The following is an 18,736-nucleotide window of genomic DNA, read 5'->3' as shown; positions in this document are numbered from 1 at the left end:
GCGGAATGTCCTTGCCTGGGGAAGCCCTAATGTGCCTCAAGGTCCATGGCTTTTATAGGCCAGGGGGCAGGAGGCGGAGGGGGGCGGTACTCCTGGTCCCATAGGCCTATTCTGCTCTGCAACCAGACTTGGCAAACAAGACTTAGAACCCCAACGATGAAATCAGGTGCACATCAGCAATCTTGGTGTTGGTAAAGCAACCTGAAAAGCCAGTAGAGGATGATACGTTGCTTCAAGTGTATATAACAAAATCGTCAGTCACTCACATAACGAACATTCTGAGGGCAGCATTCCCAGGAGCTGGCCAGCGGTCACTCATGATTCCCTCGAAGACATAAGTAGTGAGCAATCAGGCTTGCTGTGTTACTGTTTCCCTCACCCTGCGTGGGGGGACTACCAAATTAGGCTGGGATTTGGAAAAGGATGTCACAGCCACAGACTCACTTATATGTGGTAGAGGTTAAAGATGGCTTCCGGTACCTGGAGGTAGATCATAGGCTAGGCAAGAAAGCCTTCCGGTTGGAGCCCTCTCGTTAAAGACGACTGAACTTTACCTTTGAAGTCTGAGTGTTTGATTTCATGGTACTAGCTGTATTTATTTTGCAAGCATTTAGTACATTTTTGCTGAAATTTTGAGCCTCACCAAAACTCTGCTGTGAAGGGCATATTTATTCATTCGACAGTTATATTGGAAAAAGGAAATCCAAAGAAACAGTTTATCAGTATCTCTGGGCTGTTTTATTAGACCAACCATCCCAGTTTGCCTGAACTGAGGTGTTTCCCGGGATACAGGACTCTTCCTGTGAGAACTATTTTCCCAACCTTAGGGGTGGGTCTCACAGCCGTGCTGTGCTGTATCACCTGCCCACCTGACTAGAGAGCAGGACCCATCATTAGCCAATGTTTATCTCGAGAGGCTGGCTGAAGAAAGTGCTCGGAATCTAACTGTAGAGCCCCACAGTGAAGTCTCCACACCTGTCACTGAGGTCTCTAGAATAAATCTAGCCTGTTTATCTAACTTCTAATTTTCTGAGGTACCCCAATCTCCTCCTAAGCTCTCTCCCTCAGCCACCATTTTTGCTGAAGCTAATTTAAGTGCATCTTCTTTACTTTGTTACCAGAAACTTAACTAAGCCAATTCTCTAGGTAAGAGCACTTCCAAGTTGAGAATCAGCCCTGGTTCTTCCGAGATGTTCCTCGGCTATTCCTCAGGCTTACTGGAAATACCTGGCTCTCTGGCTGTAGGACTGAATTTTTATCCCAAGGGACCCATCCGCCAAATGTGTATTTTAAATTTCAGATCAATAACTTGGCATCCTGGGTTCACTTCAGTATTTTTTAAAAAATGGCTTAACTGAGAACTGTATGGATTCTGTGAAAACCCGAGTCTGACACATTACCCCAGCCTCTTTCCCATGGGCACTGTTAGTTGCACACAGGTGTTCAATCAAAGATTCTCAGATGAATGACTAAAAACTCTACTCGTCTTTGGTTCTTGAGATTTGTTGCAAACTGCTGTACTTTCTAGTCACAAATAATTCTTTCCCTTTCGAACATTGTTAGTAAATGGATATAAATTTCTTGCATTAAGGTTCCCTTGCCTTTGGAACCACTCCCCAGCACACCTGTTCTAACTTCCTCTCTGTTTCAGCTTTGGATTATTTCACTTTTTAAGCCCTAAGTTTTTAAGACTACCAGCAGGCCATACCTGAGCTACCCTGTGTATCTTAGTAACCTTCCTCCCAAGTGTCCATCTCTCAGGTAACCCTCAGCTGGTCTGATTCCTCTCCAGCCATAGCACTTCCTCTCCTTTGCTGGGACTACTCCACAAAGGCTGAACTCACCCGACTTCTTCCCAGGCCTGTTTCTTACTTTATTTGTGCATCAGAAATCACTTGAGTAGCTTTCTGGGAGAAAAGGTGCTCTCCAAACCTATGGAATCAGACTACATACACACGTGCTCCCGAAAACTGCCTTTTTTTTTTCTTTGGCCGAGCCCAGCAGCACGCGGGATCTTATTTCCACAACCGAGGATCAAACTCGTGTTCCCTGCAGTGGAAGCATAGAGTCTTAACCACTGGACCGCCAGGGAAGTCCCCAGCAAGCTGCATTTTAAAAAAGCTCCCCAGATGTGATTTTGACGCACTGCTTAGAGCAGGCCCAAGCCTGGGTCTTCCAGATGCTAAGCATTTTTTTCATTCCTCCTCACACTTGGTTATCATCATTAGGAACTTAAAAGCAACTTAAACTTCCTGACCATTCTCTTCATTATAATCACTAACATTATATGGAACCCTACTAAGTGCTAGGTTGCTGTGCTTACAAAATGCACCAGACACGACTTATCATTACTTTAAATAAAACACCGCTACTCAGGATTAAGCATGTATTTATTTTAGTTCAGTTAAAACAAACATAGGATGTTTCATTGAAACGGTGTAGCACTCTTTGCCAACAAGTCATACTGGAATTGTTGGCCTCTAACAGTACAGTGGGGATATTTACATTATATACAGAAAGCTTAACACACCCAGGCTCTCAAAGGTCTTAAATCACACTAGATCATATTTGATTTTATTACACTAGATCATTTTGTTAACTACTGCATTTTGAAAATTTAGACCTTATTTAAAATTTAAGTAAGAGATCTGAACTTGCACCAAGTTTTCATGAAAAAAATGTGATGTTCAGCCAGTCTGTTTATTGCAAATACAATTTACACAGTATTTTAAATTTTTAGTGTTTACACAATTTGTTTATTGAAATCTCTGTACAGGTACTTTTGGGACCATTCTTATAGATACATAATGTGAATTCATCAAAATGCAGTTAAGAAACTTATAGGAATATATACATTTGAACCCAAGACCCAAACCTGACATTATATACAACCTATTTACAAATACATATGGACAATGTATGTACATAAGATTATCATAAATATTGAAAAATAGGTTAGCTTTAATGGATTAATGCTGTTCTATAAATAACATTACAGTTATAACTGAAACATCCACGGAAGACAGTAATGCAAAATGAGGTGACACGACAGTGGTTTTAATACTGAAGACTGCTCATTACTGGGAATTCACTGTTTAGGAACCTCCAGGTAGACGAGATAGCTCCAAGAAAATCATGCAATGGAATTTACCCGTGGCAGTTGATTCTGAACCTCAAACAGCCAGGAGATTGGAGGAGCCTCCCACATCGATTTGCCGTGAGAAGAATTTTGTTTTTTCATTTCTTCCTGGTTGCCATGGTATTTTCTCCCATAAGAAAGGATGTAAACTGTAGAGAACAACTCTTTACTTGGTATTCCCTGGTCAAGTCTTAAGATACACAACGAGCAATTCTTTCCAGGAATCCAACCAGAAGTGCCAATTCTTGGTCTGAGCTAGAGGTGAGGTTCTGGAGTCGAATGGAGTGCCAAGAGCCCAACTGAATGAAAGCAGTGCTGTAGAATCTGTCTTCTCACTGCCTTTCGAGATGGTCCCCACTTTAATTTTCGTAGAAACAAACAAAAACGGACCATTGGTTTCACCCAATGTAGCACTACAAGACGTCTTCCAGTTCCACAAGGGTCTTTGATTACAGACGCATCTTGTCTGTAATTTAGTCACATATAATACAAGAATGCATAACAAAAATCATGTCTGCCACATTTCTGGCCCTTGCCTAAAACTAGCAATGTTTAGTTCAAGAGAACAACCTTATAGCCAGGTGACCAATGAATGATTCCATTATTTGCTTCCCCCAACCACTAATGGAATTATGTATATTAGATTTTAGACATTATGCCTGATGAGCAAAGTACCACATTATTTAATAATATATTCACCATACACCATGACGTACAATAAATGTGCTCTTAAAGCCAAATAATTTTTTCACTTCTAACTGGGATTAAAATAGGAAGGGTGGTCATGCAGTCGGACCAATAGTTACACTCAGGTTGCACTGTTTTCCCTAGCTAACCATTTGTTGGATGTAAACAAGTAATTCTATGTTGTACGAGAATGAGATGACAAGCCAGTGCACATGAGTTTTTTAAAAAGCTTACTGCATGAGAAACCCAGTGGCCTATACGAAGAGAACTTATATTGTACCAAATATTGGTGTAACCTATGGATTAGACCTCTACTGTAGACAAAACATGAACACAACTAAACCATACATTGTCAAGTAATTCACACTTCCAGGAGCAGATGAGCATTTTGAAAAGTTGTACTCTCTGGGTAGAATAGTTTTGGCCTACAGCCATCAAATGCCCATTTTCCACTGCTGGAAGCAATGCCAAAAAAGGGCTGGCCCAAAAAAAAACCCAGAGCTGTTAACACAACTCTGGAGGCAGATGCAACTGAATAAACCCTGTTTTACCCAATTGCACTATTTGGTACCTCAAAATTAGTTATTTTATTTCCCAAAGAAATATCTGCATTATCTTCCATTCTAATAGATTGAAGCCATAAATACTTCAGAGTCTAAATGAACCAAATTATTTGGGGACAGAGAAGAAAGGTGATGATGAGAGTTCATCTGATTTGGTATAGCCACAATCAACCAATTATCCTTTCATGGTGAAGTCTGAATGGAAATAAAAACTATGCTCCTATTCATGGTACAATGTTTCATTACATCATTTTCTCTAAAAATTATTTTGGGTAAAAAAAGTATTTGGCTTAGTATGCCTACAAAAAGGCAAATCATTTCATAATACTAGTATTTGTTTTTAAATAACAATGAATTATTTTTTAACAGAATTCACTGACAACTGCTTTTGGATAAAGTTCAAAAAAAGCAATTTTTAAAGAATAGTGCTTCTGAGGTCTTTAAATATTTTTGGTACAAAAAAATAATAGTATTTTTCCCAATGGTTATTTCAATACTTTGCTGTAAATTAAGAAGAATTGTTTCTCACATCGAATGGTTCCATTAGGCACATTCAAGTAAAATCATAAAATATCCAAGTTAAACAATGACACAGCCAAACATGTGGCTTGATTAAAGTTAAGAGTTCGTCCATTCTCTGGAATGGAATAAAATTGTCACTTCCCTTAACCCGAGACTCGTGGTTTTGTTGTTAATATCCATTTCTATCATACAGAATAGTTTCTTTAAAAACAAAACAAAACAAACAAAGAGTTCACTTATTCTGCACTCAGAAGAACCAGCGAGGAATCTGCACTTCAAAAGGAAGTGAAACTGAAAAATTAGGTGAAATTTCATAGTAGCTGAGAGTTGACTCAACACTGGCATCAAATGAACTATCGAGTTTTAGTGGTGCTGCTGGTTAATGGCCACCTCCGGAGGCATTGTGGACCCAATCCAACACAATCAAGGTCATGCTTCCGGTCATCACCACTACGCCACTTAACAGGAAGAACAGAGCCTGCAATGAGCACACAGAGAAAACGGATCAGCAAGCAACAAAACATATGCTAAATATTCCTTTTTTTTTTTTTTTTTTTTTTTTTTGCGGTACACGGGTGTTGTGGCCTCTCCCGTTGCAGAGCACAGGCTCCGGACGCGCAGGCTCAGCGGCCATGGCTCACGGGCCCAGCTGCTCCGTGGCATGTGGGATCCTCCCGGACCGAGGCACGAACCCGCGTCCCCTGCATCGGCAGGCAGACTCTCAACCATTGCGCCACCAGGGAAGCCCCCTCTTTCTACTTTTAAAAATGGGCTTATAATTACTAAAAGCATGTCCATAATACTTCACAGAGCTACAGTTTTACCTTGCTAAAGATAGTTAAACTGTCTTAAGTGAGTGATCAAGGGGTTATCTATAGAGTACTAAGTAACTGTATCTTTGAAACCTTCTCAAACTTTCCCTTTTCATTCCTTTGTATGAAATGGTAAACAATTTTCTTTGCTAAATAAATTATTTCATATAATAGAACTGGACTGGGATTTTTACATTTTTTAGAAGGAAAAAAATTTAACTTACAAAATCAAATCCAAGTCATCTTAAAAATGCAGCCTGAGTCGAAGCTGGAGGTTTTTCTAAGAGACATGAGGAGGTCTACTCCTAATCCTACCCCCTTCAGTTACTGCACTACATATTTTAGGTGAAATAAGATGACAGTTGTTGGTTCACAAACAATTCTAGTAGTTTACTCAGACTACAATAGTAGTGGCGAATAAGGACTGAAATGCAGTCTTTCTCCTAAATATCCCCACCAGGATCATTTGTGGTTAACATACCATATATTCTTTGTAAAATCAGTCGTTATTATACTTTAAAGTCTAATAGTAGCCCCCTCCCTAACCCCCAAGCTTTGCTTTGAAAATGGTTAGTCTCATTTGACTAAATACCCCATTATTTCTCTTTTATATACTCCAGGCCCATTTAAGTGCTGGTCATACAGTAGTAGGCAGTCCAACAAATACTGGTTAAACAACGTTGAAAGTTGAGTCTGTATTATTTTTACTTTACACTCTATCTCTATTCCTAAAATATCTAATAACTTTCTTGCAGTTAACTTAAGCATACATATTAGATGGCAAACCATCTCTCACCTCCTCTCCCAATCTTCCATCTGTGAAGTACACAGTTACAGATATATTTGTTTACTAGAAACTTAAAATGAAACTACAATAAATGACATTTAGGAGACTAAAATTAAAATCAGTTGAGGAACTTCTGGCATTAGATTATTATTATTTCTCCAGTCATAATCTCTCACTCACCCCAATCTTTTGTACAGACTTCATAGGTTCTTTCTTCACTAACTTGATATAAAAGGCAGATGGAAGAATAAAAATTAACATAGCAGCTGCAGATGCACCTGTAAAAGAACATTTACCAGTTCTTAAGAATCACTTGTTATTCATTTTATAAACATTAAAATCCCTGATATTTCAAGCAACTTTGATACTTCCTAAAACTTACCAATGAAACCAAAGATATCCCTAATAGTTGGTACAAAGATGACAAGTAAATTGGTAAATGCCAAGATAGACATTGTAATGATACTATGACGCCACCAACTGAAATCTTTGGTTGCACACAGCAAGTGAGTTATGGAACTCCGGATCTGCAAAAATAAGTGGATAAATAAAAACTGCAGATTTAATTAATGAAAAAAACAAACCCCAAACAACAGGATATATATATCAACTAGCAGCTATTTAAATACTAAAATTGTACCCCTCCTCAATTGCTGTTTTCTAAATATCTGAACACTAGAAAGATCACTGTGTCTTCAATTATGGAAAAAAGTGTCCCAGGATATGTTTTAAAGATGTATGAAACATTTAAAAAAAAAAAACCTTCAAAAACCCGCATCAACTCGATACTGCTGTAGCAGTGCTTCCCTTCTCCCAAAACACAGAAATCACACAAATCTTCATGTTTCACAATTCACTCCTACTGAAAGGTTACTTACTGGGAAAATAACTACAGGTACTGTCAGGGTGACAGCCACCAACACAGCCAAACGGACGACGAGAAGCAGAACATCAGCTTCCATGATGGAAGAGTAGGTATGAAGCAATTCTGACTCAACGTGTTCTACAGAGAAAGGCCAAGAAAAGAAAAAGCTTCAAGTGTGCTGTCCTCTTTGGAGATTAGTTAGAAAATCTAACTTAACGGGAAAATCTGCACCAAAGTTATTAGCTACTCACAAAACGACCACAAACTAAGAGGTTAATAAGATTAATTTGGAATTAGGGTTAATGCAATTAAAATAACATTGAAAAAAAGTTTCGAAATACCAAGGAGAGATTTAGCCACATGACCCCCATTAAAAACAACAGGAGCTAAATAGCTAAATCCCATGGTCTGGCTTACAGTGTGTGTGTGTGTGTGCTGTATTAATCTGAAGGGGGTGGGAGAACCTAAATGCAAGCACATCACGTAAAAAATGCCCTCGAATGGCTAATGGCAGATTTGGGAACGTGGATTCTAGAAGTCACTGACTCAATATACGCTACAGGAAATTCTAAGCTCTAAATTCAATCGTTCATCACAAATATGAAATATACCAAAACAGACCGAGTTTTTAAAGTGACAGAAGTATACATATAAAAGTATCAATTCCATTTCGTTAACTATCCTTTTTGTAAACTAGACATTATTTACCATAAAACGTCAGGTATCCAAAGAGGGCAGCAAGCAGGTACATGAGAAACATAGCAAAAAATGAAATCTTGGACACGTTCATCATTCTTCTACGGCTGCGGCTATACAAATTCAAAGGAAAATACAGATGCATACTTTAGCAGCAGTTATAGCAGTAATTGAAAATTTTTCTAGTTTTTCCAATAAATGTATATAAAAGTAGGTAAAAAGCACTCACCCTTTAAGCTCTTCATAAATGGGAAGAACAGCAGGATGACAGACAAATGAAAAGGTCAGAATTGGCACAGCATAGACAGTCTGCAAAAAACGTAAACACTTTCTTAATATCCTGATATAACAAACTCATGTTATCACAGTTCTGCAGCTTGTATTTATATTTATTAATCTTAGAATCAAAGCCTAAAATGATGTTTTCTGGCACAATTAGCTCCCACTCTTCTAATTTTTTCACTGTGATCGATATCCTCCATTTCCCAATGTATCAGTTATGAACATCAGATGATCATTTCATCTCTCAATCTATTTTAAGCTACAAGCCAACACTTTCTTCTCAGTCCTCAATAATGAGCTAATCATGTTTCCTAAAGGGCAGCTATTACCTGATCTTCCTTTACCTTGGGAGTGTTTTAAAATTTCTAGTGGGTATTTTCCCTGTTTTCTTCCCTAAAATCTTCCTCTGAGGACACAAAGATTATAGTTACCTGTGAGTTGAAGATAAAATAACGTGGTTGGCAAGAATCACCTTCAGTCATATTAAAAGCCACATCAGGTACAAAAGCTGTTGGCTGTGCTAAGGTGCTGTTTACGGTTTCATTAATAAGAAAAGCAACTTCTGCAGGACAAGAAATCTGAAATTTCTTGCAAACCACCTGAAAATACATTATTTTGCATTTGTTAGACTGAATAATGTGACAGGGCTTAGAAAAAGAATCTCTAGCTTTAAAGAAAAATTATACCTACCACAATCAGAAAGAACATCATACACAACAAGGAAAGGCCACTGGTGTACCCCAAATATCCTATAAGGAGAAAAAAAAAATTGGTATTCGTTTACTAAAACAGGTTTAGGGCAAATATAACTCAATTCTGCTTGCAAGACTTCAGTGTGGACACATCAAATTTCTAATGCTTATACAGTAAGATGTAGAATAACTTAAAAATACTTGTTAATAACTAAATCAATAACAACTATCCTTTTTTATTTTTATAAAGCACAAGATGTTGTAAATGTCAACAGAATATTTGGGCCCTTTGGTAACCATCCTGCTAGAATTTTTCAAAGACCTACAAGTTCTGAATGCTGAAATTCACAAAGGTATGTTTTCGGGGCTCTTTAGCTCTTATTAATTTCTATGAAAAGGAAGCCAACCAGCTGGTGAGGCTCATTTCAATTTTCTTTAGAGATGGGTGTGCTCACCTAAATTCCTCAGCAGGGACAAGGGAAGAATGAGCACCAGTGAGACCAACAGAACCAAATAGTCACCGTTCAGATACCACAATCTGAATTAAAGAAAAGAAAAACAAGGTCACAACCAGCCACAAAAATACTCAGAATAACATACATTTCTTTTCACAAGACTCGTTTTATACTTTAAAAAAAGACAGGTTTGGAAAGAGTATCGCTTATTCAAAAAGCCCACATAGACAGAATAGATTTCTAACTTTGAGCGCTCAATGAATATTCACTCAGGTTAGAGATGGGATCTCAAACAGGGTAACTTTTGTCCCACTGTTTGCTCTGGGAAGGCTGCCAGCTGATTCATAACATAAAATGCTTCTTAAAGGCTTGATACTAATGTAGGGAACAAAGTGGCATTGTTAAGCCAGTAATCTTATCTTTAAGCATTTTTAGAAAACTGTGTGCCAACTTCATCATAGCTTTAGCTCACTTTTTTTGATGCTGGAAACAAGGAAATTTTATAACAAGTTTCTTTCAGACATTTGTTAGCAAATGTACTTACTAAACATTTCAACAAGGAATTTCTCACGCTTCGATAAAATACATAGGCAAAAACAAAACAACAAAACCCAGTCCCCTAAAACAAGAACTTATTCCAGGTTGCCAAGAGTATGTTGTGACACCTTGACCCACCTTGACTCCAACAGTAAAAAGATCCCTTCTGAACTCAAGAGAAAATGTTATGCATCTCTCCTAAGAATTCTAGCAATGCCTTTTCCTTTTTAGGTAATCAACTACACCATTTAAAATCACTTATTTTCAAATTCTAATTGCCCTGTCAATTGTACTCTGCTCACTTCAGCAATAAAGATCCCCCACACACAGAAAACTAATATTTAAAGATCAGCTTACTAAACTAAATTTCAAATGCCACAGAGATAACCAAACCTCTCTATTTTGAGATAATGAGCTGCATGTAAGCTGTGAAGTACATTATCCCTCCTCATGTGTACTTTAGATAAAAACCTGTTAGTCCACTCGGATGAATAACTTCGCTAGAAGGACAAGGTTTGTACAGCATAGCCATACATTTTCTGGTATTCTGCACTTTAAATATATGAAATTTCAAATTCACAAAAATCAGACAGGAATTGATTTTTAATGTAATTCAAAATGTTAATCCTAACTTAGGTTGGGGTATGAGTTATTCAACTATAATATCTTGGGACAGTAAAAATAAAGAGAAAAGGGAAGTAGTTCCAGAAAACCTGTTTTCACACGCAGGTTAGAAATTTGTTATTCAGAGTTATAGAACTAGTATAACTTGTCCTATAACTACTGTCTTTGGCCTTTCCTTCTCAAAGTTTCAAATCAGTTTCCGGCAGGACTTCTTGGTCAGTTTCAACAGGAGCATTTGCAAAAAATAATTTACTGATAATCATTTTGTATCCAACTTTGATAAAAATGTATCTAACCATTTTAGACTGTAATTGTTTCTTAGGAGTAACCTTACTTAGCACCTACCCAGTTGTATCTTCAATGTTCATTAATGCCTGGATCACCAAAGGTAACTCATATTTCACTATGAAGAGGTAGCTTGACATAGCTGGAGGAAAACAAAATTATACCATTACAAGTGCAAAATGTGGCATGTGACACCAAAAGTAATGTGTCACCACTCTCCGCTACATAAAGAGCAAAAAAGTCTACCCAAATCGTCCTTTAAAAATTCTTACCTCCGATGTTCTGCATTGTAATGGATCCAGAAGCTGCAAGCTTTCCAACCATTCCAAATGCCTTATGTCCCAGTTGTTCATATAATAAAGACCCTGTAATTTAAGGAACACAGAAGCATGAAGCAAGTATTTTATAAGAGGAAGAAAATCATGACAGGCATACCTGTTTTAGAAATATCAAAAATGCTACCATACCTCCTTCATTGGCAGTCTTCAAAAGGAGATGAACAGAATACAGGGAAAAGATTGACACAAATGTCAACAGGATTCTGATGAGAGAAGGAAAAGGCACAGGGTTATAAATAAGCACGTCTATATTTAAAAACAATTCTTTTTGGCTTTATTTAAAGATTAAATATGGAACTTGTCCTAATATTTTGTGTACTAGACAGAATGCCCCCAAGGACAGGTGTTCACTCTCCTGACTAGAGTGTCAACAAGTTCTCTTACCTGGCACTAAACATGACTGCATCATGTCTCAGGTAATAACTCTACAGTACTGGTTAAGAACAGCGTTCACCCACTGAACCAAAGGTGCTGGGAGACACTGGAAAACCTAACTTTTCAGTGGTAGAGTTACAAGACTTATATTTTGATCCTGGCACCATGATAATTAGCTGTGTACTTGCCACTTCTCTGCATTGTATAGTTCCTTTTATCTATAAAATGGTTTTAACACCTGCCAGTTACTTGTGAAATACAAATGAGACAGATTCAGGAAAGGTCTTGAGACTACTTGGACCACGTAGATAAGCAAAGGAATGGGACTATAAAGGAAGTGGAGGGAAAGATACCGACATGTTAAGTGTCAGGCACAGCTTTACAAACAAATGGGCACAAATCAGAGAAGTAACTACTGGAACCATATACTACATTGCACACCATGGTATGGAAGACAGGCCCAGCATTGTCAGTTAAACAATGCCTGCGCTAGAACAAGCAGGCTATCAGTCCGACTGGGCTGTCTCCTCCCTCAGTACTTTCGCTTGGATGGAACAGGAGAAAAAAAAAAAAAGGAATAGAGAGGAACCAAAAGTTCTCTACTAAGCCACTACGCTTTCCTTTAGGGCACACGTCCTCTCTCATTCCAGCTTTACTTTCTTCCCCCCACGCAAGCCAAGAAGAATATAAATTTCTTTTTATTAAAAGGAACAACAACAAATCAAAATCAGGGAAACTCATAGAAAACTCTGCAAACAAGAAGACAGTCACATTTTCCAAATTCTTTACTGGCAAACTGAATACAGTACCTTATATGGTACTGGCAAAGAAACTGATGTCTCTTAGTTAAACATAGGTGGTAGCATTAAGCTGCCATTCTAATGCCCCAAGTTTCATGGGGTCTAATCTGCAGTGGAAATGACACAATCAGCCTCATCTCTAACTGGACAAAGCATGGCTTAATCAAAGACAATGTTCAAAGTGTGCTGACAAATTCAGTCCTTTCTTTTACACAGAAAGGACAATGAGGAATGAACAGACTTCATAACCCTTGAGGTCACTTTCAACCTCAAGTTGAGTCTACGTTATAGGGTAAGCTACAAGAGTTGTTTAACCAGATGATAGCAGCCATGTGGCTTTTGAACCATTTACGTCTGTACCTCCAAATATACGTTGTAAAATACTGATGGATTTAAAAACTCACTTTAGCACTCTTAATATTATTTAACCATTTATTAAATGGTTAACCATCAAATTTATACAGACCCTATTAGAGTATAAATAATTTCAAAAGTGCAAGGGTAACAGATCAGAATTTTGCTTTCTCTCACGAAACAAAGGTGCCATGTCATCTCATGTAAATTCTGCACCATAACCACACTGGGAGCATTTAAAAACTGCCTCCAGTTTTTATATTAAGAGTTAGGAAGGGTTTCAAATATTTAACAATGATGCCATTCAAGTACCCCACTAAAAACTTTGAAACTCTAGGGTCCTTTCTACAAAAATTCCTGGCTCTTGGTCTTAGATGTCAAAAAGTCTCATGCTCATGAAGCAAGCTGAGTGAATCCTAGCTTCCAAAGCTCAAAGCCATGCTTAACTTCAGCGTGGAATTTCACCACGAAGCAGAGCTTTGCGAAGGTCTGCTTTTCTTTTCATGAACACTCTACTCTGCTAGAAAAAAATAACTTGAGTAGAAGGCACCAGTCAGTTAACTAAAACATATCTGTAGCAAAGAGACAATTCCATGCTACGTGCATATGTGGTTTCTTTGCCTGATAGTAAATCACACTATCTTCCACTGAAAGTTCCTTAGCCAGGAGCCCACAGAAGCCCAATCTTAGTTGCTATGATACAAACATCACTGAAAACGCATACTAAACTTCACATGTATTTTTCTTTTACGCTTGTTTTTTCCTGGGAATAAGGTCCATGCTTTTACATTCTCCAAAGGTCAGTGACCCCCCCCCCCCCAAATGGTTAAAAACTGCTGTTCTAAAGTCTTCTACAGCTCCAAAATTCTATTCTAGGTATTTACGCTGGAAAGCACAGGAGTAACTAATTCTAACTGGACAACTAGGGGGAAAAAAAAGGGAATTCAAAGCAGGTACTTATTAAAATATTCATCTTTTGCTGTGGCAATCACATAGACCTGGAAGAGATAAATATTAAAAAGAAAACAAAAAATAAATTAAAAAATCACATATGGGTTGCTTTTCAGGGTCCAGAAAATTGACTCACTTTTCTTAAAAACATGTTCTAGGTTAGACAAATACCACCACACCCTATACATTAAAAAAAAAAAAAAAAGTTGTTTTCTTTATGTACAAAAGGAGCCACAGGTCCTTGGGGAGACTGTCAATTTACCAAACTGACTTGAAGGATACCATGCTTTTAATATTTCTTGCTTCAGAGTTTGCCAGAATAAAAATTCTACCCTGGATTTATCAACAGTTCTTTTTAAATATTCAAGCCCTATTCAACTGTAACTATCCCCTTTGACTTTAAAGACTTTTTGGTTTAATTATCGGTTTTAAGAGTTGTCCTAATTTTTCCTACCTAATTGGCTTTTTTGATATCATGCAGTTACGTAGCAGAATAAAGAGATTTTCAGATTTCTCATATTTTAACTTTTAAGCAAATGATTTTTAAGCCAACTACTTCAACTGTAAATTCAGTCTCTGGAGCCAAAATATATGTTGTATCATCATATTTACTGCCCTGCACGGCAGACTCACTACTTACACATACTTACATAAAAAGAGCAATTCCAGTATTAGCCATGGCATAAGAAAGCCCAAGGATTCCACTGCCCACAATCGCATTGCTCAGATTAAATACTGACATTCCAAAGGAAGTAGTACCTGGATGCTACATAGAGGGAAAACGATAACCAAACATATAACAATAATTAAATGGAGAAAACCAGCTTTGGGCAAGTTAGATTTGAAATCTAAAAGTAAAACTATTCTTTTACTCCATAAAGCCACAGAAACATAAATTATTTTTAACTTACAAAGTCTGTTTCATACTTCTTCTTCCCCAAATTCGACTCAAGTAAAAAGTTCTGGTTTTCAGGATCTACATCTGCATAATGGCTACAAAAAAAGAAAAAAAAAAATCCTAAATTGGATTGAAATATACAAAGGAATGCTTCAACAGAAAACGGTCCCCGCATTTAGCTGTCACACATCTTTACTTAAATGCGTATTAAGTAGTAGTCGACTTTCACACGAAACCATGTCATGGCAACCACCGGATAATCTTCCAGAGATTACACGCTCTCTCCAAACGCTACAGTAATTTAAAGCAACAGAAGAAGAGTTCCAGGTAAAGAACCTCCGATGCACACAGGCTGTTTTTTTAAAAAGCACACAACTTCTCCCACCTTTTCAGAGCAGCTTGTTTGGTGGGGTAGGAGTAGTTGAAGTCACTGTTGGAACTGTAGCTGCTGCTGTCCTCATCTGGGGAAATACTGAACCTTCCCATTTCGGCTTTCTTCATGCTGGTCGGCAGGAGGAATCAGGCGCAGCGAGTAACGCTCGGCTCCTTTTGTCCTTGGAGATGCACTGGCCCGCGCGGCTGCCTGTGAAGGTAGAGGCGGCGCGTCAGGGCTGCAGAGCCCGCCCTGGTCACGTGACGCCGCCGGGCGGCGCTGCTAGGCTGATTCATCCCCGGCCAGGCGAGTGGAAAAGTACCAGCCGAGCGCGAAGGGCGGGGGCGCGCGCCGAGGGGCGGAAAAGTACAGACCGCGGAGCCGCGGAGAACAAAGATGGTCCCCCTGCAGCGCTGCGCCTGCAGAGGCCCACGCCCCCCCGGACCCCGATGACCCTCTCCAACGGAATTTAGTGTTTCTCCCTCTCCATTCTCTCAAGTTTCACGGGAGGGGTGCGGGGGCTCTGTTTTGCTTTTCCCGCAGCCTCCTAGGTCGTGCACAGGCACGCAGGGCAAACATCCCACCCAGGCATTGGCTAGGTGTGCACTGCATGTAGCCCAGGCGCACAGCTCCCCCTTTCTAACATTTACAATAGCAATGCCGCGTAATTCGTCCTTTCACACCTGGAGCCCCCAGATGGCGAAATGCCTCAGCAGCAGACAGACTCGAAGGGGGCGGAAAGGGCGAACATGAGTCCTCTCCCGAGAAAGGGAGCAGAGGGCGCGCAGAGGCGTCAAGGGTTTGTTTACACGCGCACGCCCGTGCCCTCGAGCACACCAGTCCACAGGCATTTGGCTAGCGAGCGCTTCGCCCCGCCGGCCCCTCCTCTGCCCGAAAAGGAAACTGATGCAATATCGATCGCCGATTGTCAAACGTTCCCGCTTGTCTTCCCCAATCCTGGCCTCCGCTACACTAAAAGCCCGAACCCACTCCCGTCGCCCCCAAATTCCAAGACCCGTTTATGTAATTATTTTTATTAATTCAATTCAGTCACAAGACTTGTCGCAACGGAGCCTCGGGGCCCGGCTGGCTCCCCTCCCCCTAACAGGAGGATGCGGCTCCGCTCCGGGCGGGCACGCGGCCCCCGCGCCCCTCCCTCGCCCGGAGGAGGGCCGCGACCTCGGTGCGGACCGGGATCGAAGGCTGGCTAGCACACCGAAAAAGCCCTCCCCAGGAGTAAACGACCGCGGCAGCTGCCTTCCCGCCGCGGCCCCTCCCGGACGCCCCTCCCCCACTCCCGCCCGGGCCCCGAGCCCTTTGCAGACGCCCCCGCGCGCATTACCTCGGTAGGCTCGACTCCTGTATCCCGGAAACAACACGCAAACGCCTTCGGTGAGTTTTTCTCAAACAAAAATTGTAAAAAAAAGAAAAACAAAACGGAAAATCCAACTAGAGGCAGGAAAGCAATTTTAACTAAACAAGGAAATGGCAAGTTGCCGCTCCAATCGTCCGGCGTCCGCCGTCTGAAGGGAAAGGAGCGAGTGTGCGGGAACGCGTGGTCGGGCAGCTGGCGGTTCTGCAGGAAAAGCGCTCCAGCTCGGCAGCCTCGCGCGGCTTTGGAGCCAGCGGCGCGAGCAGCGGGTTATAGCGGCCGCCTTGGAGGACGCGTCAGTGGGCGGGGCCCCAGCCGCCGGGTGCCTGCTCTTTGTGTATCAACACCACCTGGGCTCCGCCCCCCGCCCGCCCGGGCCCGCAAGGCCCCACCCCGCCCCACCCGCGTCCGTCCCCGGCGGCTGACTCGGGCCGCCGAGCCCCGCCCGCTGGCGCCCCCCTCCTCCCGGGCCAACCCCGCTCTGCTGTCTCCTGGTCAGCCTTGGAAAGACGGCCCCCGTGCTTCCCCCGGTCTGTCCCTTTCAGCCCGGACTGGTGCCCAAGACATGCGGTTGTCTTTCAGGAACCTTCTCCTTCAAATACCCTTTTGTCCGAGTTTCCAGCAGGCTTTGCTTTCTCCTTGAGGCTTTTTGGGGACACATCTCACCCACCCAATCCTTTCCTGCCGGTTATTTTTGTGATTTACATGGGGGGTTTTCTCTAGCAAAGTTGGGCCAACGCAGCAACGTTGTCTCCATGGTAGGTTTCTGTTCTCGTTCTTTCTTCTCCTCCTAGACCTGCTTTCACTCTTCAAAACTAGCCTGATTAGGTCGGTTGGCAGCTCCATTTCGGGAGATCCTTTCTATACGGACACGGAAAACCCTATTAAGGGTAAAGCTACCTCCTGCCCAATAAGCCAGACTCCTTGAAAGGGGTCCTTGGTTGGGGGCTTCGCTCTTCCGATGAAGTGTAGGAGTCCCACTTTCCCTTCGCAAACACATTGCAGTCATCCCACCACCCCACCCCAACTGGAGAGCTCTCCTCGCCTCTCTCTCCTTGTATTTACATAGGCGCTGCCTCGGTTGGAATGCTGGTCCTCCCCTTCCAGTGTTGATGTGGTCTTGCTGAGCCAGGCAACTAGGGGGCCCCTTCGCTGTGGAATACTCGGTGCTGCCGGAAAGGCTGGAAACAAAGGCCTCTTAGGAGAGAGAATTGTTGGTTGAATGAATGAATAAACAAACGATCTGACTTACTGCTCTCTTCCTTTTGAGGATGTGGGAGAGATTGGGCAGGGTTGGGTGTGATCACAATTTTTGCTTTCAATGTTTTCCTGAGGAAATCTGTACAACTGTCTATTTCCGTGGCACGTGAGGCTGCGGGTGCCCTCGGCCTGCACCAGTGTTCATGATTGACGTGGGGGGACCCGATTTCCCCTTTATACTGCTTTCTTCCCCCACCCCTTCGACTGGTCAGACCAGTCTCACCTAAACAATACTCTTGCTTGCTTTAGTGCCCAGCTTCTCACCATCACTCAAGGCTTAGTCACTGAGCCTCAGGAAAGGCTCCCTCGTCACCCCTCTTATTGCAGGGACTGTTTTCTAACCCATGTGGCGAGGACTTTTTAAAACCTATGCTGTCGTGTACTCAAAATTGTTCAAGTTTGTAGTCTTACCAGGGAGACTGTGAGCTCCCCAGGGCAAGTTTGGCACTTGATACACATTTGGGGCTGAAAAAACTTACCTTGCTTCCACGCACATTCCCTAATAACACCGATCAACTCTTGTCTGGAAAGCAATCTTAGTAGTGGGTTAGAGAGGACTCGCTGGAAGTTCCTTTCTATCAGGTTTCAACTGATGAAAATCAAAAGATCTTAAATCAGTTCTTCATCCAGGTTAGTCCCCTGCATAGTCAGAGGTGGTTATGGTTGGCAAATCCTACTCTCAGACTAGTTCTCTTGTCCATTGGATGTTTTGGTGGTTTGGATTGCAGTGCAGGCTTAAGGAAACCTGTAAAATTGAGGGGGTGTGTGCGTGTGTGTTGGGGGGAGGCCTGTAATCCTGTTCTGACTTCTCTATGACAAGAACCTGAACAGTAAATGACAAAAAAGAGGGGGAGGTATTGAAACATTGATTTTTCGTTTGCAAATTTGATTCATGTTTTCAGAGGCCACTTGAGGCATATCTGGTTACTCAAGTGGCTTCCAAGTGAGGCCTGATGTGCTTGAGTTTTTGCCCTTATGCCCTGGGCTAGAGTGCATGGGACACAGTACCCTGACCCAATTTCTAGGAAATTATACCGCCAAATTCTTGTTGGTCAGAAGTGCTATGACT

General features: G+C 41.3%; 1 protein-coding gene across 2 annotated transcripts; it reads right to left on the bottom strand.

Moving 5' to 3' along the window:
- Window positions 1-2,377: 2,377 nt before the first annotated feature.
- Window positions 2,378-16,769, bottom strand: SLC38A2 (solute carrier family 38 member 2). 2 transcript variants are annotated; one of them, XM_079937624.1, is made up of 16 exons: window positions 16,378-16,769; window positions 15,048-15,245; window positions 14,676-14,757; window positions 14,415-14,530; window positions 11,414-11,487; window positions 11,219-11,311; window positions 11,007-11,088; window positions 9,501-9,583; window positions 9,044-9,102; window positions 8,785-8,952; window positions 8,301-8,380; window positions 8,084-8,184; window positions 7,389-7,513; window positions 6,893-7,037; window positions 6,691-6,788; window positions 2,378-5,389 (listed from the first exon to the last, which is right to left on the bottom strand). In XM_079937624.1, exons 2-16 carry the CDS (start codon window positions 15,161-15,163, stop codon window positions 5,291-5,293), a joined length of 1,521 nt encoding a protein of 506 aa, XP_079793750.1. In that variant the 5' UTR covers window positions 15,164-15,245; window positions 16,378-16,769; the 3' UTR covers window positions 2,378-5,290. The 2 variants fall into 2 exon arrangements, with proteins under 2 accessions (XP_079793750.1, XP_079793751.1); XM_079937625.1 differs by lacking the exons at window positions 14,415-14,530; window positions 16,378-16,769 and having other exon boundaries at window positions 15,048-15,187.
- Window positions 16,770-18,736: the final 1,967 nt, after the last annotated feature.

The sequence above is a fragment of the Stenella coeruleoalba genome (assembly GCF_951394435.1).
Source record: "Stenella coeruleoalba genome assembly, chromosome: 11".
In the NCBI taxonomy this organism is placed as follows: domain Eukaryota; kingdom Metazoa; phylum Chordata; class Mammalia; order Artiodactyla; family Delphinidae; genus Stenella; species Stenella coeruleoalba.
The sequence above is the reverse complement of the archived record's forward strand: the minus strand, read 5'-3'. Positions and strand labels throughout refer to the sequence as shown.